Below are 23,975 nucleotides of genomic sequence, written 5' to 3' on the forward strand. Positions count from 1 at the left end.
ACATAATTTAAACTTAGGTAACACTACCTTTTTAGTTATTTAATTTTTGGAATTGTTATATTTAGTCTATTTTTGAAAAAAAAAATTAAAAAGTAGGTAAAATTAGAATAATATAGTAGTTTTGAAAACAATTTATAAAAGTATTGTACTTTTGAAACTATTTAGAAAAATATTGTTATTTTTTTTAATAGGTCGAATTTTCAACACTCGATGTATTAGAAATTATTAAAAAAAATTTCTAATACATCGAGTGTTGAAAATTCGACCCACCTAGGTTAAATTTTCAACATTCAACCTTTTTTCTTTATTTTTCATTTTATCAAAAAAAATTCTTAAAATATTTTATTATTTTATTATTTTATTTAAACTCTAAAAAGATCAAATTAAAAGAAATAATATCTCATCAAAATAAAAAGTGTAAATTAAAATATCTCATTTATATAAAAATAATTACAAAAATTAATGTGTCCCATAAGGCGGACGTCGTCGATTTCGAGCTGATTGTCGTCGTCGACTTCGAATTTGAGGTTGCCTTGGTTCTTCTTGATGTCGCTCTGGTACCTCTGCAGGCGCTTCATGATATAAATATTCATTATGCTCTCCACGACCCCGACCATGTCCATGCACGTATGAAGACGAAGGACCAGCCTCTGATTCATAATGTCTTGAACCAAATGCTAAAATCATCATCATCAGACTAACATAATCAATTTGACTCTGCATCTGCATCACAGAGGCAACTCTTCCACATTATGGACAACCTCATCAAACTCATCATCTTCCCATACAGGTCCTATACGTCTAGGAGCTGGTGGAGGAACAATAGATATATCGTACATATAATGTATCTCCTCCACATATAACTTTGATTGTCACTACATATAGCAAGAACCTGGTTCAAATCATTCGCAACATCACGAAGTCTACTATTGTTCGATCTCTGTGAATTATAAAACAATTAGATAATATTTAAAATAAATTTAAATTGAAAAAAAATTAGATAATATTCATTCATTTACCAGATGACCTACAGCTGCTCTCAGACGAGTGACGTAGTGCCTTGTGATATTATTATATCAACGAATGTAGTCTTGAGTGACATCCCTGTCAAACTGTTCAATAGAAACCCTCACTGCAATAAACCTTGTACGATAGTACCATCGCACTACCAAATGTGCAACTTTTTCGGATCAATTTACAGTTCTTAAGTCGATATCATGCAGTAAGGGTTCAGTATTACAAGGCGATGGGACATCCTGCTGAAAATCGAATTATCTCATCACCCTATCAGAAAGATGCCACTCACCAATGTGAAAACACATGAGAGGACTATCGTCCACCATATGTTTTGACCATTTGTACAGAAATTGGGTAAAGTATGCATAATAATTTTGTACGGCTCCCAAATAACCTGAAACACAAAATATTATATTGGAGAACATTAAAGACAAATACAATAAAAATGTGTATAAAATAATCAATTAGGTTTAGTGTAATGTACCTGATCAGGTTGAAGCAGATCAAACATGTATCTGTATTGGCTGACTACATGTGTGGTTGTCCTAATCACACAAAATTTGTCTCTCCACCTAAATTTTTAAATTGATAATTTAGAATCTAAATTAACTAGATCAGTGATATAAAAATTAAATTAAATTAAAATAACATACCGAGAACCATAGGCTCGTCCAGCTAACTGAGCGTCATTAACATGTTGTAGTTGTAGAACCATTGTTGGAAATCGCTCCCAAACCCATAGTTGCAAAAGTATGAGAAGCCCAGCTATCACACGAACCTCAGGTCTTGTTGCTTTGCATAGTTGTCTATACAACCATGCCAAACATGCTTCACCCCACAAATACTGCCCCGCATCATAGAGGTTAGCTAATAGTGGCAGGAACATCAAGTAAACAAAATGACTTGATTTTACGGAAAACAGACTTCCACCCATCATTTGTAGTATATATGCTCGCGCATATCTTATGATGGTTTCCTTTTCTGCAACTACGTTTGATTAGATTGGGTTTCTTTATCAAATTGAAAAGCTAACTGCAGATTAGCCCCACTAAAGTGAGAGTGAACCAGTGGTGGACCAAGTTGTTGGGCACAAGTTCCATCTATTTGATTTTCAATTTAGATTATAATAACTTACTATTCTTTCAATGTAATTTCCATTTACATGTAACAAGGGTATTCAAGATTTATTTGCTTTTTCCCATACATTAGAATTCAATAAACAAATCATTTCAGAACAAGAGAAAAGAGAAAGTAGAGGGACCTTGGATGAATTATGAGGTCGCTTGTAGAGGTTTACAAGTGTTGTAAACTACTACATATGGTAGATTCTGACCATTCACGTGGAGACTTGCAAGTGAGGGTGCCATATATAGAGAGTTTGTATAAGACTTGGACCATGAAATGACTAGAATCTGTATATAACACCATTGATACTAAAAACTTACATCTCACCTAAACGATCAGAGGTGACACGACCTCAATCCTGTGTGTTTTGGGAACTTCTGCCTTTAAGTGCAGTCCTTTGATTAGTATGGGTGAGAGTGGCCAGATTGTCAACTCAACATGGCTACCTTTTTTAGGACTTGTCTAATCTGGGAGTTGGGAACTCAATCCACAAGATGGAATTCACTCATTTCTTGAACCAAGGATAAGTAGAGAGATTGCTCCCTTAAGGGTTGATTCCGGGACTTGAACATAGTGGCTACAGCTTCTCTTTGGAAGAGAAGACTTAGTCATAGTAGGACTATAACTTATGTTCATTAGAGGGATCAGTGGTACTTAAGGAGTTAGATGTAACTATAGGGGCATAATGGTTATTGGCCGAGCTGTACTTACGAGTGATCTGTGAAGGGTTGTTGCACTTATGATTGGTTAAGATGGACACATAATATATCTGTGGCAAGGAGAGTTCAGTTGTCGTTCTTTAGTGGAGTGTCTGATAGTTAATGGATGGTGGATCCCATAACTAAAGAGTTAGTCAATTATTCACGTACCGTTAGAGCTTCGAGCTACAGGTCTATAAGGTCCCCTTGGTAGCTCAATGGATTCAGTTGAGGATCAGTTCTTGGTGTTGATTTTAAATGTTCAAATTGACAAGAGGTATTTTGATTATATATGATATAATCGGTATGATGTACGAGATACATCTAGTAAAGGATTGATGTAAATGAGATTTACATTAAGTACCATAGAATAGAAAAAGAACTATGGTTTTATATGTTTCATGAGATGAAATATTAAAACTATAGGTTATAAATATAATATGATACGTTGGTTATCATTTATATTTATTAATATCAATTATTGGATAATTAAATCTTTTTCTCTAATAACCAATTGAGTGGGAAGTTATTGGTGGTTTATGGTAACTGTGAGATAAAAGAAAAATTGTTTTCATAATTTTAGTAAGTTTTTACAAAACGTTGAAAAATTGTTTTGAGATTTATTTCACAAAAAGAAACTCACGGAAGCTTGTCGAGTAAATATGGATTTACTAAGCGACAACTTGAGCGAAGTAAACGATCATGTAGTGTTTTATAGGCGACAGACACTAAGCTAAACGATTGGGCATCGACCTATACGATAGGTTCCTGTCTTCTCCCACTTGCCCAATCGTGTACACGATTGTTCTTTCCTCCTTCTTCTGCCTCATACCAAGTCCAAACAGAGCCTACCCTTTGGATTCTCACACCAAGAATAGCAAGGTAACCTTCTTGGTGGTGTCATACTCAACTCGACATCGTCGAGGTTCTGTGGAGGCTGTTCGTGTTGCTAGGGAGTTCGTGATGGAGGCGATCACTGAGTTCGAGCATGAAGTGTTTGTGCAGTGTTGCGGTCATATTGTTTGAGCATTCGAGCGTTCGTGAGCAAGAAACGTGGAGATGAGTCTACACATGTTTGTAGCTTTCGCCTTGTTCATTTATAGTTATCATGCTGTAATTTCTGTAACAATTGCATAACTGTATGTTTTATGTATGACTGTAATATGTAACGTTCATTCATGATTGTAATTTGGAATGATCTTTTCCACTACTCATGGAAACCTCGAGTTCGATTTCCTTTAGGTTCGATTTGCGGTCTCTCCAGTTTGAGCTGGTTGGGTTCTTCTGGACTGGTTCATGGCTACTTCGAGCCGTTTGCGGCTTGGTTGAGACAGTTCAAGGCCCAGTTCACTTGTTTTGATTATTTTGAAGATGTTGGTATGCTGGAAGTGCCAATTTATCTTTAGATAAACCAGAGTTTGAGGCTGATGTTTTGAAAGATCATGGTGGTGGTGAAAGTGATAATGATGTGGATGATGAAGATGTTATGGAGATTTAAGATTTGAATAGTATTTATGTTACTAATTTGGTTTGTACTAAGAACTTTGTGGTGGGACAAAGTGATAATGTTTCAAGTTTCTATAGTTTGTACTAAGAACTTTGAAATATGTATTTGGTTGATTAATTGATGTTATTAATTTGGTATTTTATGTTTTGGTAGATTACATTTAGTATCTTCCTTTATGTTAAATTTATATATATGAAAAAAATATATATTAAAAATGGCACATCCTTAGACGTATCCATATTTTAGTTTTTTAGAAATTGACGAATCACCGCATCCGATCATATCTGTATCGCGTTTCTGGATCAGTATCTATGCTTCATAGATTGTACTTAAGAAATATGAAAATCATTGTAAGAAATGTGGATGAAATAAACTTAATTTTCAAAAATTTAAAAAAAACCAACTAATTACTAGACGGGACCTAAGAAACTCTCATTCTTAATCACTACCCTCAAGCCGATATGATTTTAGCTCTAAGGATTGGATTAGACACGGATTGCTTCAAGATTAAAGCTCTTGAGACAAAAAACAAGTTTCTTTGCCAAAACACTCCACAAGATAAAAGGATCAATTCCACTTAATGTTTTTGGTAAGCAACTCGACATATGAATTGCAAAGTTCAACAAGTTCTTTGGCTAATCTCGAAAGAATCACATATGCCAAAATTTAATCAATCACAATCTAAACAAATCAAAACAACCTAAAGTTAAGGTAAAAATACCCTTACTTAAAATGATATAAAAAGAATCACATATGCCAAAATTTAATCAATCACAATCTAAACAAATCAAAACAGCCTGGTCAAGAAAACCTTAAAGCCACATCATAATTCATAACATAATGCAAAAATACCCTTACTTAAAATGATATAAAAAGGATAAACTTGGAAAATACTAAAATTAGATCAAAATCATTAAATAAGATATAAATAATACTTTGATGCGTTGACAGTTCATATCAATAGTTCTTAGAAAATTTTTATATGTTCTTAAATTTTGGTTAAACTTCTCAAAGGTCTCTAAATTATATATTTTTTCACACGTTTTTTCCCTATTTTTTACTTAGCCCTACATTCCAAAAAACCCATGACATATAGTAATTAAGAAAAACAATAGATCAATTTACATGATAATCTTTATCTAATATGTTAACAATAGAAATGAATGATATATGACTAAAGTATATATATTAAATTGAATCAGGAGACATATAACCTTGACCAAAATGTTTAGAAGTTCAAATATTCATCTAAAACTTAAAAAACATATTCAAAATTACAAATACCGAATAGGCGCTACACTTAAACCAAATTAAATGAATTGGAACCATATTTAAATCACAAGATTAAATCCATCATTTTAATCTAGTAACGTCAAATTGAACATTAATTAAAATGGTCAACACCATTCAAATCTCAATCTTCACATGTTTTGTTTAGTAAAAAATGGATAGATTTGAACTACATACCTCTTAGCCACTTATATATTTTATATGCCAGTTAAATTATGCTTATTTTGACTCAATTTTCTTGTGTGTTATTCATCTACAAAACCTACTTTGAACATGTCAATTTTATCTTCATACTCAAAGCAAAGTTATCTAAAAAGAATCAATTATTCTAGCGAAAGTTTTTTTTTGTTGGTCAAGTAAAACTAATGTAGTTAAATAGTTACTACTTATCTATAACAACTTGGCACTTCTCTCTTTACTTTTTTTTTAATTACTGCTTTACCCTTTAAATTTGAAAGTTCATGTGTATTTACTTCTTAAATTTTTAAAAGAATTTAATAAAATTTTGAACTTTTAATTTTTATGTCGAGTAAGACTCTTCTCTGTCTTCAAAAACCTATGATCAATGATGGAAATATTCGTCGACATGTTGATATATGGGTTCGACATCGATATTAAATATCTACAGATATCTTTAATATGAATAGAAATACTAATAACAATATCCATAACTAAGTTTGAGAGTAAAAATAACTTAATTATTAATCTAAATAAAATTTTTAAATTTTTGTGACTTGCAAAAATATTCTTCGATATTGATATTTTATCGATATATCCGTTAAAATTGAAATCTAGATATCGATACCGACATTGATATTTTAATCATTGCCGATAATATATCATCTATCTTTTTTTTACCAACAAGTACATATTCAACTATTTTTAATACATATGACATTAAAACTTATATCTAATGGAACACAAACTCAAAATTTTGATTCTAGTAAGCCTATAAATTTTAAAAAATATTGAATAAGTAAAAAATCTATTAATCACACTCTTAGCTAACACAAAATTGAAAAATTGATACTTTAAAAAGTTAAAATAAATAGATTGGAAGTAAAAAAAATAAAAAATAAAAAATAAAAAAAAAGGATAGAGGTAAAAGATCAAGGTCTAGACTGGCAATCTATTTATTTATTCTTCCATCTAAATCCATTAAAGTTAAAATAGAAAAGGAATTCATTCCTTTGCCAAAAGAAAAACATGAACAGGAAGGAAGGATTGAAAAGAATCCTACTTTGCACATTTGCAATTTAAAGATAAAATAAAACGAAGAGAGGAGCGATTGAACAGCTCGTTCACGTAAATCCTCCAAAACAAAAAACCATCCAAAATTAAACCATTTCCATAACAAAATCCATCTTCGTATTCCTCATAATCCTCATTTTAATCTAGATCGGTTATCCCCATCTCATTCAACTGTTCCAATTTGGAATCCATTAAGATCCCTTTCTTTTTCCCTGTTCCATCAACCAAAATCCTTCTGGGTAGGCCCGCTCTTGCACGTCAACATCGAGACAAAACGTGGACATTGTTTGCCACAAAAGAAAGAAAGAAAAAAGGATTTGAATTGGAATTTTCTACACTTGGAATTGTGTTTGATCAGCCTATGACACGGACGAAAAAGCACCCAATTGAAACAAGAATCGCAGTAATCCGGCCAACGTCAAAGCGTTACTCTCCCGCTGATTTCATACGTTCCCAAATGCTTTTCTATTACAAAATCAAAGTAACTTCTCCACCCTTCTCCTCAACTACTCATTTGGGTTTCCTCTAATTTTCCCTCTTCTCCTCCCAATCTGCAGTGGGGTTTGATTGGTTTTTTTTCACCTCTTACGAATCTGAAATGGAGTTCGCTTGATTTGTCCTCTTCTCTTACGAATCTGAAATGGGTTTCGGCTGATTTTTCGAAGTTGTTATTCTTTCTGCAGCAGTTGATCTTTTGATTTTCTTATTGAATGGTCTTCGAGAGTTTTTATGGGGTTGATTTGAAAAAAACTTGTTTATGTGCTTTGATGTCAGATGGGTCATCCGATTCTCTTTGGTTTATGCAGATGGAAGACGATGAAGACGACGACCTATAATATTTTTTGTTTCTTTAGTTCATTAATTTGGTTAGATTAAAGGTTCTTGATATCCAATAATGGACGACAAAAGGGATTTGATGAAGCCTATATTATTCAAATTTGGGTTTGCTCTGGCTATCTCCTTTGCTGGTTTTCTCTGTTCCCAATTCAGACTCAGAAATAAAAGACCTCCTCTGCTTCCTCCCTCGTCGAGTTCTTCAGGTTCTTATATTCAATCTCTTATGCTTCCTCAATTCTTAATGTTAATTGTTTAGTCATGTATTTGGTGTTTAACATGCGCGAGTTCAAACCTCTAACCTTTTTTATCTTAACTGATTGAGATATGTTTAGTTGGCCAGTTTTAAATCGTGTACTTCATTTACTTTTAGCAGATGATCAGAGCAGTAAAGTTGACTTGGGAAGAGGAAGAGGGCCTAGACTTGACAATCAAGGACTGAAGGCAGCAACAGCAGCATCCTCTAATGTGGTTCATTTTGCAGTTGATGCTTATGTAAGTTTTCTAAAGATGGTTTTTACATTTTGGTAATATGATTAACTTAGAATCTTCAAAAAGGTTGGATGCCAGGTAGGTTCTTTTAAAGTTGGTTCTGCAAAATTTGTGTAATGAACCCATTTGTTGAACTGTTGGGAGTGATGGCAAATGCTAGTACCTTGTGATGAAAGTATCTTATTAATGAAGAAACCATCAGGACAGTTGATTGTTCTTTCTCAGTCTCTGTCTTTGGCAATGATTTGTTTTCTGCATGTTGGTCTTTGATTAAGACATAAGCTTCATGTTATGTGTTATGGTCTTTTCTAAGCTCGTGTTTTCGTTGTTTGATTTCTTTCTCAGGAAAAAAAGTGTATTCCAAAAGTCAATTTTGATGATTCAAATATTGGTCTACGTCCTAGCAATAAGCATGGTGTAGATAAAGATGGCCTTCTCCCAGAGTTTCAGGAACTTGTCAAGGAATTTGATTTTTCTGCAGCAAATGCTGGGCTTCCTCCTAAGAAAAATGTTGAAGCACCAAGGTCGGGGCTTGAAACTCCAAAAGCTTATAAGACTGTTGAGGATGATGAATATGAACAGGAGATCAGACACCTCAAAAGCAAGGTGAAAACGCTGCGGGAGAGGGAGAGAAATCTTGAGGTTCAACTGCTTGAGTATTATGGTCTGAAAGAGCAAGAAACTGCGGTAATGGAGCTCCAAAATAGGTTGAAGATTAACAACATGGAAGCCAAGCTTTTCACCCTCAAGATTGAGTCCCTTCAGGCAGATAACCGACGATTAGAGTCACAAGTATGCGACCATGCTAAATCAGTGTCCGACCTCGAGGCTGCAAAAGCAAAAATTAAGTTCCTCAAGAAAAAAATTAGATATGAAGCAGAACAGAACAGGGGACAGATCTTAAATCTTCAGCAAAGAGTTGTTAAGCTGCAAGATCAAGAACATAAGACAAATGAAAGCAATAAAGATGCCCAAATCAGGCTGCAAAAGATTGAAGAATTGGAGAAAGAGATAGAGGACTTGAGAAAGTCGAATTTGAAATTACAAATAGAAAATTCTGATCTGAGTCGGAGATTAGATGCTACTCAATTTCTTGCAAATTCTCTTTTGGAAGACCAAGAAGTATGTCGTTTAATTTGATTCAATACCTTTTTATATTTTTAAGGTGAGGAAACATTTGATTCAATATTCATCTAATTTGTGCAGAAAGAATCATTGAAAGAAGAAATGGAGCGTTTGTCACGAGAAAATGAGGCATTAACGAAGGAAATTGAGCAGCTTCAAGCACACCGGTGTGCAGATATTGAAGAGTTAGTCTATCTCCGCTGGATTAATGCTTGCTTAAGATATGAGCTGCGAAATTTTCAGCCTCCAGCAGGAAAAACAGCAGCAAGAGACCTAAGCAAAACATTAAGTCCCAAATCCGAGGAGAAAGCAAAGAAGCTCATCCTTGATTATGCAAATACAGAAGGGATTGAGGGGAAGAGCATTAACATTACGGATTTTGATTCAGATCAATGGTCGTCCTCACAAGCTTCCTCTCATACTGATCCTGGAGATCCAGATGATTCAGCTGTTGATTTTCCATCAACAGCCAAAACAAGTTCAAACAAAGTCAAATTCATTAGTAAACTCAGAAAACTCTTGAGGGGAAAAGGCAGTCAACAAAACCTGACTTTGTTAGCAGAAAAATCTGCAGCATCTGTAGAAGATAGCGGTTCTCCACGTTATAGTTCAAGCAATTCTCCTGGGACCAATGCTACTCGAGCCGAGGGACAGGGTATTGGATACACAACTCCATCTCGAAATTCATCAAGACATTCAATGGATTTTCACAGATTGAATAGCCAAAAGGAAGACGATGGAAAAACTGAAGATTCCATTAGAAGAAGGAATAGTGATGTTGGCTATGTTAACAAGAAATTTGTTTTAGGGAGCGACGAATCAAGCAACTCATCGTATAGATCTCAAAGTCAGGACACAGAATCCACCGAAAAGTCTGAGTTAATGAAATATGCTGAAGTTTTGAAAGACACTCGAGGTGCTAAGAACCAGTCGCAGAGGAAGGCTGCATCCATTGGTTCGTTTTGAACATCAGAAAAGCTCGTCTGGCTTTCAATGGCTTTACCTGTCCATATGTGTATAACTAAGGACCATACTTTCCACAAAAGGTAGGTAGAAACTAATTCCACTGATACGGAAACGTTGTAACATAAATAACTTACTGTTGTAATGTTACTTGTACAAGGTCAGTCCTAACAAAGCTAATCTTATAAAGTTTTCTCTAGCCATCGACAAGAAATGTGTCGATCCTGGATTACCTGTTCTTGAACGATTGCAAAAGCAAGACAGAAAACAAAAGAGTAATATGTATCATTAGTCCGCCCTTGTTCTCGTGTCAAGTTTATGCAACATTTTCATACTAAATACAATCAAATGCTTATCAGTCTTTATTAGATGTCCTTTGATTCTGTGAGGCAACACTTGTAGATTAGTTAAAGATATACTCGAATTTGAAGAGAAACTCCAAGAAACACTGTTCTATTGCAGTATCAAGTTCCATAACAGAGTCCAAACAGTACAATATCCTCTAATACAATGAAAAGATAACCCGGTTATTCGAGAGAACCGGTGCCCTTTTTTATCCCCTCCTTACGTACATACGAGTAATCGGTAGTCTTACAGATTTCTACATAATATAAGTAGTAAAAGAATTTGCTGGAGAATCAAGAAATATTTGGAAAAAATAGTGAAATTAAGGTCATATGATCAAATGAGAGCATAGCCCTGGACAATCATGGCATCAGCAAGTATGTGATTGGCAGCCTCTGATGGATGAACACTGTCCCAGAACATATATTTGGTCGCATTAAAACATGTTTCATGAGACTTTCGATTGCACAAAACTGATGCTATCTCCCCTGCTCCAGTGCCACAACACCCTCTTCTCACTTCATCAAATCCTTGAAGGAAACACAAAACACAGAATGAATACTGTTTTTATTAGCACCTGAGTGTTCAGAAACTATTCTATTGATGAAGTCTTTTTTGTTTGCGACTTACCGTAATCCGATGGAGACATAATAGCGTCATATAAAGGTTTGAAAATGTCGAACACGACGAGCTTGAGACCGGATAGCTGCTTTTGAAGAGTTGCAGCAGTAGAGTTGAGCTTCCTGTTGAAGACTAGGACATCGTTGTTGATTGTTCTAACACAACCCTTTTTTTGTTGGTAGCCAAACTGAGCGAGTGCAGCAGGAAAACAGCCTAATGGAGGTAGGGAAGTGACCCCAATTTTCCTTGCTCCTAGCCCATGTAAATCCTTCATCAAAGCCAAAAGTCCTCCATCTAATGTTATTATGAACATAATGATGATCTTTTTTTTAGGGCTTAAATTCTATTTTTATCAATATACTTTTTTTGCTTTGGTTCATTTTGATCTATATACTTTTAATATGTTCATTTCGGTCCATATACTTTTAATTTTAGTTCATTTTAACCCTTGTATTTTTAAAATGTTAATTTGGATCATTATACTTTTAAAAAAAATGACTATTTGGTCTCTTTATTTTCATTTTCATTTAATTTTTAAAGGACCAAAATAGTCACTTTTTTAAAGCAAAGACCAAAATGAATCAAAGTTGAAAATATAAGGATCAAAATGAACGATTTGAAACTATAGAGACCAATATGAACCAAAATTTAAAATATAGGAATCAAAATAAACATTTTGAAAGTAGAAGAACCAAAATGACGAAACTAAAAATACAAGAACCAAATTAATATTTAGAGAATTTTTAAGCAAGAAAACAACAACTTAGTAGGTATCCTAAAACCTTTGATAACTGATGTGGTGTATTTTTCGTGGCTTAAAATGTTAAATGAAGTACATTTATCTATTAAATGTAGAAAAAGTACATTAACGTCAATAAAATAGCTTAGATTGGTGTTTAGACAAATATTCTTCATCTTGAAATAATGACATGACATATATATATATTTTTTTAATTTTATGAGTTCAATGATAAGTAGAGATGGAGAGTTTTAATTTTTTAACCTCTTGGTTGATGATACTTGAAAAAAAACTTCCATCTTTACTAAAAAGTTTCATAAAAAAAGTTATATATATATATATATATATTCTTTTGTACCATACTATTTATGAGCCAAATTAAAATATAAAACTCGTATTGTTGACCTCATAGTCCGTACCAAACGATAAATTTAATATCACTTCATATTTTAACTTTTATTACTATTTTCATTTTCTCTCTGTCCCACGAATTAGAATAAAGACACGTGGTCCTATTAAAAATTAATACTTGCCGAGCCTTGGCCATTAATTTATTGTTGCCACACATGGTCCTATTAGGAATGAATACGCATTATTGTTGTTATTATTATTATATTCCTCTTTTTAGATTAAACTATAGGAAATATTTCTAGAATTTATTTGACAATTAGAGTCTTGACATTTAAAGTATAAAAATTTATTATGTTAATAATTTTAACATCATAACTTTTGAAATGAAATAAGTGGTGCTTCGATTATAATATTGAGAAAATTGCACATATTTGACCTATTTTGAAGATTCAAAATGAAAAATACTCTACTTTTTTTAAAAACATTGTTAATTGATCTTTTGATGACATTATAGAGGAGTGAAGTTACACATCTATCCCTCTTTATTCTAATTTTATTCTATTTTCTCTTTTTCTTCCTATTCTTCCCCACCAATTATAGGTTTGGGCTAGGGGGTGTACATCCGTTAGATTGGGTTAAGTTTGAAGTATTTTTTAGACCAACTCGAAATTTTTGGTTGGTTAGGTTGACTACTCAAGTAACTTGAATAGGGTGCCCAACCCAACTCTTAAAATTCGGATTGAGTTGGGATTGAGTTGGGTTGGGTAGATGGGTTGTAGAGATCTGATTTTTTTTTTTTTTTTTTTTTTATAAAAAAAAAGTTAGAGAGGAAGGAAAACAAACGACGATTTGAGATTTGGAATTAAAAACCTTTAATGACAGTAGACGAATGACAGACAAGTGGCAGACGCATGATGAACGAATGGTAGACTCACAGAAATGACGAAGACCAACTTGGCAATGTGTGCCCAAACGCCAAAGACTAGAAGAGAATGAGACAACGAGAGAAAAGAGAGCGAGACTAGGAGAGAACGAGTAAATGAGAGAGAAGAGAATGAGACAACGAGATAGAGGAGAATGAGACAACGAGAGAGGAGAGTGATTTTTTAGAGAAAGAAAGGAAACGAGAGAGAAGCGAGAGAGTTAAGAGCAAGATTGATCATTTCACACCTCAAACACAAACTATTATAATCCAACAATAATAATCTAGGACTATAATAACCAACTCTTTGTTTCACATCTTCAAAAATTAATAATTAACTAATAGTAAAAAATTAAATTTAAGTTTGATTGAGAGTAGAAATTAAAATAGTAGAAGTAAAGAGTAGAAGGGGTAAAATCAAACAAATTTAAATTTAGAGTCGTGTAATTTTTGACCATCAATATCTACTCTACATGTAGGTTGGCAGACCGTACTTTCTATAAAAAAAGAAAACAGATAATCAACATCACATAGGGCCAGACAAAGGCATATCAAATTTCTGCCGCCAAAACTATTGCTAATAAATAGTTTTTTTTTTCTCCTTTAACATATAAATGGTTAATATACCATTCTGGTCGGTGCTTGAAGACTAATTTTATTTTTAAATCTACACATTTAATCTATATATCTTAAATTTAGTACTGGTATTGTTTTATTATCTTCAAATAAATTAAATTGAATAGACAATGACCAAAATTAATATTCAGTTAAAACAACATTTTCGTCTAAATATATTTATATTTGTTCAATAATTTTACTCCACAATTTTTAAATATCAAATTTTAGTCGATGCATTTTTAATAAATTTTAAATTAATTTTCTATCGCTAATTTATTAATATTTTTTAAATTCCGTTAACATTTTTCAATATAAAATTTTAAAAAACACATTTACATATTACATTTTCTTTTCTTTTTTGAAAATTTTTTGTATTTTCTTGCATGAAATTTGTTATTACTATTTAAATGTACGAGACTATTATTATTATTAAGTTAAAATATCATTTGATGGAGTTTGTTCAAATTTTTATCACGTAATCACAATAAATTTTAAATCTATTCATAACTATTGGTTTATTGTTGATTTTAATTTTTTTGGTTATCTATGAGTATTTTGACCATAAATTTTGAAAAGATATTCACGTATGATATTTCTGTTGTTATCATTTAACCGATTTTGGTAAAAATTAAGTTGGAGTTACTAAATCAAAGTTTTATGAGACTTCGAAACAAAAAGTTCAAACTTCAAAATGTTAGAACAAAATGATATTTTAAGCGAGTATAATTTGAAGTTTAAATTTAGAAGGTAAGGTACCTTAATGAATTTGGAGAAGGAAGCAACAAGGAAAGAGGAGTAGTGATCCGGTGTGAACCGTCTACGAACCGCCGGATTTATGTAATAATTCTGAAGATAGTCGCCGGTGCCGCAGCTGAGTATATGCAATCCATCGGCTACAATGGCGGCCGCTTCCTCACGGCCGGCCACCATAGCCACTTTGCTTTGATACTCTTTGTAATTAGCCAGTTGCTGAGCCAAAGTAATCGCACGCTACACAGCACAAGGAAAAAAAAAGTTTAAAAATCTCATTGGTCAGTTGAAAATAAATTCAGAAGGGGGTGTAGATACGTTTGCAATGGAAGCTTGCTCATCGTAACCGGCGGCGGCGGAGGCAAAGCCGGCTCCGATTAGAAGATTCCCCCCGGAGGCCTCTGGGCTCAGATACGCCAGTGGGTACCTCTGGAAACCAAGGCTTTCGGCTGTCAAAAATTGAAATTAAACCTATGTTAAATTACAATTTTAGCCCTGCATTATGCTATTTGTTTTTTTAATTATAAACATTTATTATTATTTTTTATTTTTATAGTATAACAACGACAAAAGTGAGGAATTGAACTTTCTACATTTAAAAAAGAAGACCATGTTAGTTATTATTGAGTTAAAATCATTATAGTCATTTCTTTCAATTTTATGTTGAAAGCGTCTCTAACATATTCAACATTTTTTAAATGCAAAGAGAGGAAATCAAACAAAAAACAAGTCAGTCTTATGAATTTGTGGGACAATTATATTTTGGAAATTGATATTATTATAATTTTTAAAAGTTTCTCTTTTTAAGTGAACTATTTTTTTTAAAAGTTAATCTATATTGAAAGTGTGATTAATTTAAACGGATAATTACTTATTTTAGGATAAGAACATTACCTTACATATAAAAATACATTTCAAACATACCTTAAATCATTTTTAAGCCATAGTGGCCATTTTGTCTCTCTTTCCCAATTGAAACAAAATAGATAAAGACAATTAGAAGAATAAAAACAAAGAAAAATGAAAACCAAATTTTAATTTAACTCATAAAACTCACCATGCATGTATTAAAATTTTCACTATAAAATTTCATGTTAGACATATTTAAATAATAATATGTTTAATTAAAGTATGGGCTATGTATGTGGATTAATAATTTATAACATTGGTTTATTTTATTAGATTGGACTGATCTAATTAATTAAGGTCCTAGATTCTTGAGTATGGACTTAATGGGTAAAAGCCTATTCCTAGTTAATTAGGGTTTAATGGGAAACCTAATTGAACTAGTATATAAAAAGATTTTAGGGCTATGGTCCCCAATATCACTCAGTCTTTCTTGAATCCCATCTAGAGAGAGATCTACTTAGAGCTTTGGTTGAGGAAAACAATAGCCGCCACTTTAAAGTCATCATCAATCTTTCAATAGAATCCGGTATGTATATATTCTTGACAATTTGACATGAATGAATCTAGGATTTATCTATTCAATATAGATAAAAGGTATTTATGCTATCAAGTGGTATCAAAGTATGATTTTTATGTTAAATTGTTGGTTTATATTTATTTATCATTGATCTTGATTTAATTTTTGGTAAACAAGTTTAAGAATAATAATTAAAAAAAAAAAAACCACTGATTTTTATTCACGGGAAATTTCGTTTTTTTCTCCCCTTTCGTTTCTGTGGGTTTACAATATTTAAATACGTGTTTAAAAAAATATTATTATATGTGTTGCACACGAGTTCGGTTGCTCATTTGTCGAAGGTTTCATTAGTTTTTTTAATTTTCTTAGGTTTTGTGGAATTTTGTGCTTCAAAGAAAGAAAAAAAAAAAAAGGAGAATTTGGGTTAAAATCAATGAAATTCGTGTCATTGGCACATCGTTATTTTCGATTATGGGTCTCGGTTTGATTGAGAATCATTGTGTTTTTATTTTTTATTATTATTTATTTTTTTTCCAAGTTTGATAATGGATTAAATTAAGTTAGTTTTTAAATTGTACTTTTTGTGGATTTAAATTCTAGATTATTAGTCGAATTGAGTTGTATTTGTAAAGTCTATTATTGATTATTTCAATAGATTGTCATTAATCATGAATTCCTGACTTCAATATGTTATGGATTCAAGATCGATTGATAATGTGGTAAATTTAAATTTAATTATGATTGATATTTTGGTGAATTTAAATTTAAATTTGATTGATGATATTTGGCGATATTCACATGTTTATGTTGCTTTGATTGTATTATGTGTATGCAATTATTAAGTGAATATTGGTAAAGACTATTTGGTGTTCTTCCTCATTTATTTTTGTATAATAATATTATTATATTATTGTGTTTTATATTTTCGATTGAATTGGTCAAAATAATATGTTACCAAAGTAGCCTCTATTATCTAGATTAATTTAATTCTAAAATATAAGATGTGCATATTCATGAATTAATGCGGATAATTATCGGTCCAAAGGAAGATAATTATTTGGCCAAATTATGAGTATGCATGTGGTAATGAGTATGTGACAATTATTGGATTGCTCATGTGAAAAATAGTAGGTCCAAAGAAAGGCTATTTTTTGATAGAGTTAATTGTTAGTACTTTGATTACTACGTTGAGAGTACCATTTACAGTTGGTATTTTTGCCCAAAGGCTGGACATCAATGTTGTGTTAGTATCTTGCTAAAGGGGCCCACCATATATGTGAAATTATTTTGTTATATTTTAATTGTGAGCATATGTTTTGTTGTTTATTGTTTCAGTTGGTATTACTCAAATATCTGGAAATCTGAGTTCAATCCCTAAGTTGAATGGATCGAACTTCAAGATTTGAAAGGAAAGCCTAGAGATACTTCTCGGGTGTATGGATTTGGACCTTGCATTAAGGACCGATAAACCTACTTCTACTAAGGAACAACCAAATATGCCTAATATAGAGAAGTGGGAACGGTCAAATCGCATGTGTCTGATGATCATTAGGCACTCCATTCCAGAGTCTTTTCGGGGCTCTATCACGGAAAGTGAAAATGCCAATAAGTTCCTTGCTCAAATTGAGAAAGGGGAAGCAAGTAGTCTTTTGACTTCTTTAACTTCTATGAGGTATAAGGGCAATGGAAACATAAGGGAGTACATTATGGAAATGTTCAATCTCGCAGGTAAATTAAAGACACTTGATATCGAGATAAATGAAAATTTACTCGTGCATCTGGTACTTATCTCTCTTCCTGCACAATTCACTCAGTTTAAGATAAGCTATAATACTCAGAAGGATAAATGGAGTATTAATGAGCTCATCTCACAAAATGTGCAAGAAGAAGATAGGATTAAGAGAGAAAGGACAGAAAGTGCTCATTTGGCAATATGCTCTTGTGATAAGAAGAAAAGGAAAATTGTGGATGCTGCAGAAAGGACATCTCAGCAGAATAAAAACAAAAAACAAGCTATGAAAATCCTTGTTTTTTCTGCAAAAGGAAAGGTCATTTCAAGAAAGATTGTCCCACGCTAAGTGGCGTGTAAAAAAGGATAAACTTCTTACTTTGGTTTGTTCTGAAGTTAATTTAGCTTCTCTACCTACAGATACTTGGTGGGTAGATTCTGGTGCTACTACTCACATATCAATGCAGGGTTGCCTGTGGAGCCGGCCGCCAAGTGATGCTGAAAGATTCATCTATGTGGGCGATGGCAAAGCAGTTCCAGTTGAAGCTATTGGAAATTTTAGACTACTTTTAAAAACTGGTTGTTATTTGGATCTGAATGAGACTTTTGTTGTACCGTCATTTAGACGGAATTTAGTTTCTATTTCCAGTTTGGACAAATTTGGTTTTTCTTGTTCTTTTGGAAATAATAAAGTTAGTCTTTTTCAAGATTCTAAGCTTATTGGTACCGGTTCTTTAATTAATAATCTATATATGCTTGATTCTTTTGCTTCATTTAACAAGATCCTATTATCTAATTCATGTGGTACAAAGCGTAAATTAAATGAGAATTCCGCTATATTATGGCACAAGCGTTTAGGTCACATCTCTAAACAGAGAATTCAGAGACTTGTGTCAGATGGAATTCTTGATTCCCTTGAATTCAGAGACTTGTGTCAGATGGAATTCTTGATTCCCTTGATTCCCTTGATTTAAGTAACTTCAACGTTTGTGTGGAATATATTAAGGGAAAACAGACAAACATAAGAAAATTAGGTGCCAACAAATGCTCAGACGTCTTAGAACTAATACATACAGACATTTGTTGTCCATTCCCTACGGCCTCTTGGAATGGACAACAATATTTTATTACGTTCATAGACTCATTCAAGATATGGGTACCTATATTTAATTTATGAGAAGTCTCAATCCTTGGACGTTTTCAAGTCTTTCAAAGCTGAAGTCAAACTTCAACTTGGAAAGAAAATTAAGACTGTCAAATCTGATCGTGGTGGTGAATATTACGGTAGATATGATGGATCAGGTGAACAACGTCCAGGGCCTTTTGCCAAATACCTAGAGGAATGTGGAATCATCCCGCAATACACTATGCCGGGCAAACCCAGCATGAATGATGTAGCGGAGAGGCGAAATAGAATACTTAAGGATATGGTAAGAAGTATGATTAGTCATTCTTCTCTACCAGAATCCCTCTGGGATGAGGCACTAAAGATTGCAACATATATCCTTAATAGGGTACCTAGTAAAGCAGTAGTTAAAACTCTTTTATGAGCTGTGGACAGGAAAGAAGCCTAGTATTAGGCATTTTCACATCTAGAGTTGTCCAGCTGAGGCTCGCCCTTATAGGCCTAATGAAAGAAAATTGGACTCAAGAACTATTAATTGCTATTTTGTTGGGTACTCTGAGCACTCTCGGGGTTTCAAGTTTTATGATCCCACTTCTAGATCATTGTTTGAGATAGGAAATGCTAGATTCCTTGAGGATGTTGAGTTTGGGGGGAAGATAACATAAGAAAAGTTATCTTTGAAGAGGAATGGTTTCTTTTCCTCGTGTGATTATAAATGATGTTCATGCTTCAATTCCTGACTTCATTATTGAACCAATTATAGAACAAGACAACATTGAAGTTCCCGTTGTTGAACCTGAAGTTTAAACTCAACAACCTCAAGAAATGCCATTAAGAAGATCTACTAGAGAGAGAAGAAGTGCAATTTCATATGATTATATTGTGTTTCTTCAAGAACATCAGGATGATGTAGGCGTAATAGAAGATGATCCAATCAACTTCCAACAAGTTTTACAAAGTTCCAACTCTCAAAAGTGGATAAGTGCTATGGAAGAGGAAATAAAATCCATGAAAGACAATGACGTTTGGAAACTTGTTGAACTGTCATAAGGAGTGAAACCCATAGGTTGTAAATGGATATTTAAAACCAAAAGGGATTCACATGGCAATATCAAAAGATATAAGACTCGTCTTGTTGCAAAGGGTTTTACTCAAAAGGAAGGCATTGATTACAAAGAAACTTTCTCTCTGGTTTCATCGAAAGACTCTTTTAGGGTAATCATGGCACTGGTAGCTCACTTTGATTTAGAGCTACACCAGATGGATGTAAAAACTGCGTTTCTCAATGGGAACATTGATGAGACGATTTATATGGTGCTACCAGAAAACTTTGTGTCTGTAATTCAAAGTCTATGGTGTGCAAATTAAAGAAATCTATCTACGGTCTCAAGCAAGCCTCTCATCAATGGTATCACAAATTTCTTGAAGTGATAACCTCATTTGGTTTTGAGGTGAACATTGTGGAAGATTGTGTATATCACAAGTTCAGTGGGAGTAAATCAATCTTTCTGATGTTATATGTCGATGACATGCTCATAGCTAGTAATGATGTAGGTTTATTGCATGACACTAAGAGATTTCTCAAAAGAAATGTTGAGATGAAGGATCTTGGTGATGCTTCTTTTGTATTAGGAATTGAAATACTGCGAGATCGTTCTCAAGGTATTTTGAGATTGTCACAAAAGAACTACATTTAAAAAATCTTAAGTAGATTTGGCATGAAAGATTGTGCGTCGGGAGATACCCCGATCGCTAAAGGTGATAAATTTTATTTAGGTCAATGCCCCAAGACCACACTCGAGACTAAGGAGATGCAAAAGGTTCCCTATGCATCAACCATTGGAAGTCTAATGTATGCCCAAGTATGTACGCATCCAGATATTGCGTTCATAGTTGGAGTGTTAGGAAAATATTTGAGTAATCCAGGGATGGATCATTGGAAAGCAGCCAAACGGATTTTGAGGTATTTATAAAGAACAAAAGATTATATGCTCACTTATTGGAGAACAGAAGTTTTGGAGATCATTGGGTATTCTGATTCTGATTATGCTGGATGTCAAGACACTTTGCGATCCACTTTAGGCTATATCTTCATGTTGGCTAATGGAGTTGTATCCTGGAAAAGTGTTAAACAAACACTTATGGCTTCTTTTACTATGGCTGCGGAGTTTATAGCATGTTATGAGGCATCCAATCATGGAATATGGTTGTGAAATTTTGTCACTGGGCTGCGGATAGTGATTGACATAGAAAGACCACTAAAATTATTTTGTGACAATAAGTCGACAGTGATGTATTCCAACAATAACGGAAGCAATACGAAGCAAAGCATGTAGATGTGAAGTTTCTGGTTGTTAAAGAAAGAGTTCAGAATGGTCAAATTTCGATAAAACACATAGGAATGAACTCTATGGTGGTAGATCCATTGACTAAAGGTTTATCACCTAAAGTTTTTCATGAGCATGTTGCTCACATGGGTGTTAGTCACTTTTCTGATTTCATGGTTTAGTGGGAGTTTATTATTGAGGATGTTCTTTGACCTTATTTTGTTTATTTTCTATATAGAATAAAGTTGATGGTTTATGTTTTATTATCTGAACTCGTTTATCATGCATGCAGTTTAGCATGATCTCATTAAGGAATTTGGACCAGTTGAAAACAGGCATGATTTAGATCACTTTGCATGTAGTTTCCATGCTATCCATCCATATTTGATCTATGCCATTGAATGTATTGAAATTGGTGATCAAGGAAGATTTAGTTACAAGGGTAGTGACGAAAGCCGCCTTGATTCCGTGCTAATATAGAAGATGGACCAGATTGAATTAAAGGGGAATTCTATTATTGAAATAACCTGTTTATGCGCGCTTAAGGTTTGTATGATTTAATTATATCAGATACACAGACATAGTCCAAGTGGGAGATTGTTAGACATATTTAAATAATAATATGTTTAATTAAAGTATGGGCTATGTATGTGGATTAATAATTTATAACATTGGTTTATTTTATTAGATTGGGCCATATTATGTGATGTAATTAATTAAGGCCCTAGATTCCTAATTGAGTATAAACTTAATGGGTAGAAGCCTATTCCTAGTTAATTAGCATTTAATGGGAACCCTAATTGAACTAGTATGTAAAGAGACTTTAGGGCTATGGTCCCCAATATACCAAAACAATAAGCACTCAGTCTTTCTTGAATCCCATCTAGATAGAGATCCTACTTAGGGCATTTGGAGCTTTGGTTGAGGAAGACAATAGCTGCCACTTTAAAGTCATCATCAATCTTTCAATAGAATCTGGTATGTATATATTTTTGACAATTTGACATGAATGATTCTAGGGTTTATCTATTTAATATAGATAAAAGGTATTTATGCTATCATTTCAAACTTCTTTGTCAAAATTTGGACAAATGTTGCAATTTTTACAATCTAGTCAAATATTCCCATTGCGTCTAGTAGCTAGTATTCCTTTTTAACAAAAAAATAAAAAAGAAAAAAGAAAAAGAAAAATAGAGAGAGAAAGAAGCACTGTCAACTCTCTAATTTCAGTAGAATCAAATTTTACTCGGAAATTAAATTTGATCAATACACAAATTAGTTATTAAACGATCCTACCAAAATATATAAATTTCAACAAAAGTTTAGGTCTATTGTACTTAATTTTTTTAAACATCTTATCAATACTTTCTATCTATTAGATATATATGAGAGTATCAAAACCAGCATAACTCAATTGTCAGCAAATATGAAATTTGTGATTCAAATCTCTCTCCACCCTTGTACTAAAAAAACATACAAGAATAGATTTTATAGTAAAAGATTAAGTCGACAAGTTTGGGAGTAAAAATCGTTTTTCAAACTAAAATATTAACAAAAAGAGTGGGTGGGAGGAGAAGTTTTTGGATGAACTTACCAGTTATATCAGAGACAAGTTTTCCATTACAGAATCTGCCTGTAGGTTTGTGGTTGATGAAATCTCGACCATAAGGAAGGTAGTTTGCCTTGAACAAGGTCATACGATTGTTGTTGTTTCCGACGTCCAAGGCGGAGTCGCCAAACGTGAATATAGCCGGAAAAATCGTGGTGGCGGCATCGTCCGCACGTTCTTGAGCAGCGCCTTTCGACGATCCTACCGTGCCGGCCGCCGTGGCTAAAGATATTATTGTACAAACGATGAAGCACATAAACGAAGCCATCTTCTTTTGAGAGACAACGTTGTTGTATGAGCTAAGGCTTAGACTTCTAAAGAACCATGTCCATTTCACCTTTATATAACAATTGGACATATAACAATTGAGAACTAATTTTAAGTTTTCAAATTTAAAATATTGATTCCTTTATATATATAATAATCTTTAGACTTTCCATCGTATCCTAATAGATTTAGAATTTTTCTATTATATGTTTAATAGTTTTTTAAATTTTTTATTTTTATTTTTATTTTTTGAGTACAATAATTATAAGAATGAAGATCGAACCTTCAACTTCTAAGAAAAAATGTTATGTTAATCGTTAAACTAAATTCACTTTGACAATTTTTATTTATGATAGATTTATAAATCTATAGGATTTTTTTTTTTCAAATTTAAATTTTATTAAACACAAAATTGTTGTATGATTTATTAGTTAAGTGAAATTTTGTGACTTCAATACTTAAAAGTATGCTAAAAGCGAGATGAAACTTATCTTTTTATCCCAAAAAATATTTGAGAAAATTTCCACCTTTTTTCTTACCCATTAAAAAAAAAAAAAATTAACACATAATACATTGTTATTAGGAGCTGCTTGGATTGGCGGCACCTTTAAGATTGGCTGCACCTTAGTTTTTAATTATTTATTTATTTTTGTTAAAAAGGTTATTTGTGAAGAAGGGAGAAAGTAAAGGCTGTTTAATAACATTTTTTTAAGCGTTATTCTAAACCTTCCCTATTATAAGAAGTGTTAGAAATGTTTCCAAAATATTACCATGGTTCACGTTTCTTAACCCTAGATTTTCTTAGTTTTCTCTTTTTGATAAACTTTTATCTATTTATTTATT

At 32.8% G+C, this 23,975-nt stretch overlaps 2 protein-coding genes across 5 annotated transcripts; one reads left to right on the forward strand and one right to left on the reverse strand.

Moving 5' to 3' along the window:
• The first annotated feature begins 7,208 nt into the window (after window positions 1-7,208).
• Window positions 7,209-10,590, forward strand: LOC120086221 (protein CHUP1, chloroplastic). 3 transcript variants are annotated; one of them, XM_039042761.1, is made up of 5 exons: window positions 7,209-7,369; window positions 7,695-7,928; window positions 8,099-8,217; window positions 8,560-9,336; window positions 9,421-10,590. In XM_039042761.1, the coding sequence occupies exons 2-5, from the start codon at window positions 7,784-7,786 to the stop codon at window positions 10,303-10,305; spliced, it is 1,926 nt and encodes a 641-aa protein (XP_038898689.1). In that variant the 5' UTR covers window positions 7,209-7,369; window positions 7,695-7,783; the 3' UTR covers window positions 10,306-10,590. The 3 variants fall into 3 exon arrangements, with proteins under 3 accessions (XP_038898689.1, XP_038898690.1, XP_038898688.1); XM_039042762.1 differs by lacking the exon at window positions 7,209-7,369 and adding an exon at window positions 7,376-7,552; XM_039042760.1 differs by lacking the exon at window positions 7,209-7,369 and having other exon boundaries at window positions 7,376-7,928.
• A 136-nt stretch (window positions 10,591-10,726) lies between these two features.
• LOC120086222 (GDSL esterase/lipase APG-like) lies at window positions 10,727-23,237 on the reverse strand. 2 transcript variants are annotated; one of them, XM_039042764.1, is made up of 5 exons: window positions 22,851-23,237; window positions 14,967-15,097; window positions 14,655-14,888; window positions 11,278-11,536; window positions 10,727-11,177 (listed from the first exon to the last, which is right to left on the reverse strand). In XM_039042764.1, exons 1-5 carry the CDS (start codon window positions 23,221-23,223, stop codon window positions 10,984-10,986), a joined length of 1,191 nt encoding a protein of 396 aa, XP_038898692.1. In that variant the 5' UTR covers window positions 23,224-23,237; the 3' UTR covers window positions 10,727-10,983. The 2 variants fall into 2 exon arrangements, with proteins under 2 accessions (XP_038898692.1, XP_038898693.1); XM_039042765.1 differs by having other exon boundaries at window positions 11,035-11,208.
• Between the last annotated feature and the right edge of the window lie 738 nt (window positions 23,238-23,975).

The sequence above is a fragment of the Benincasa hispida genome, chromosome 9, assembly GCF_009727055.1.
Source record: "Benincasa hispida cultivar B227 chromosome 9, ASM972705v1, whole genome shotgun sequence".
Taxonomy (NCBI): Eukaryota; Viridiplantae; Streptophyta; class Magnoliopsida; order Cucurbitales; family Cucurbitaceae; genus Benincasa; species Benincasa hispida.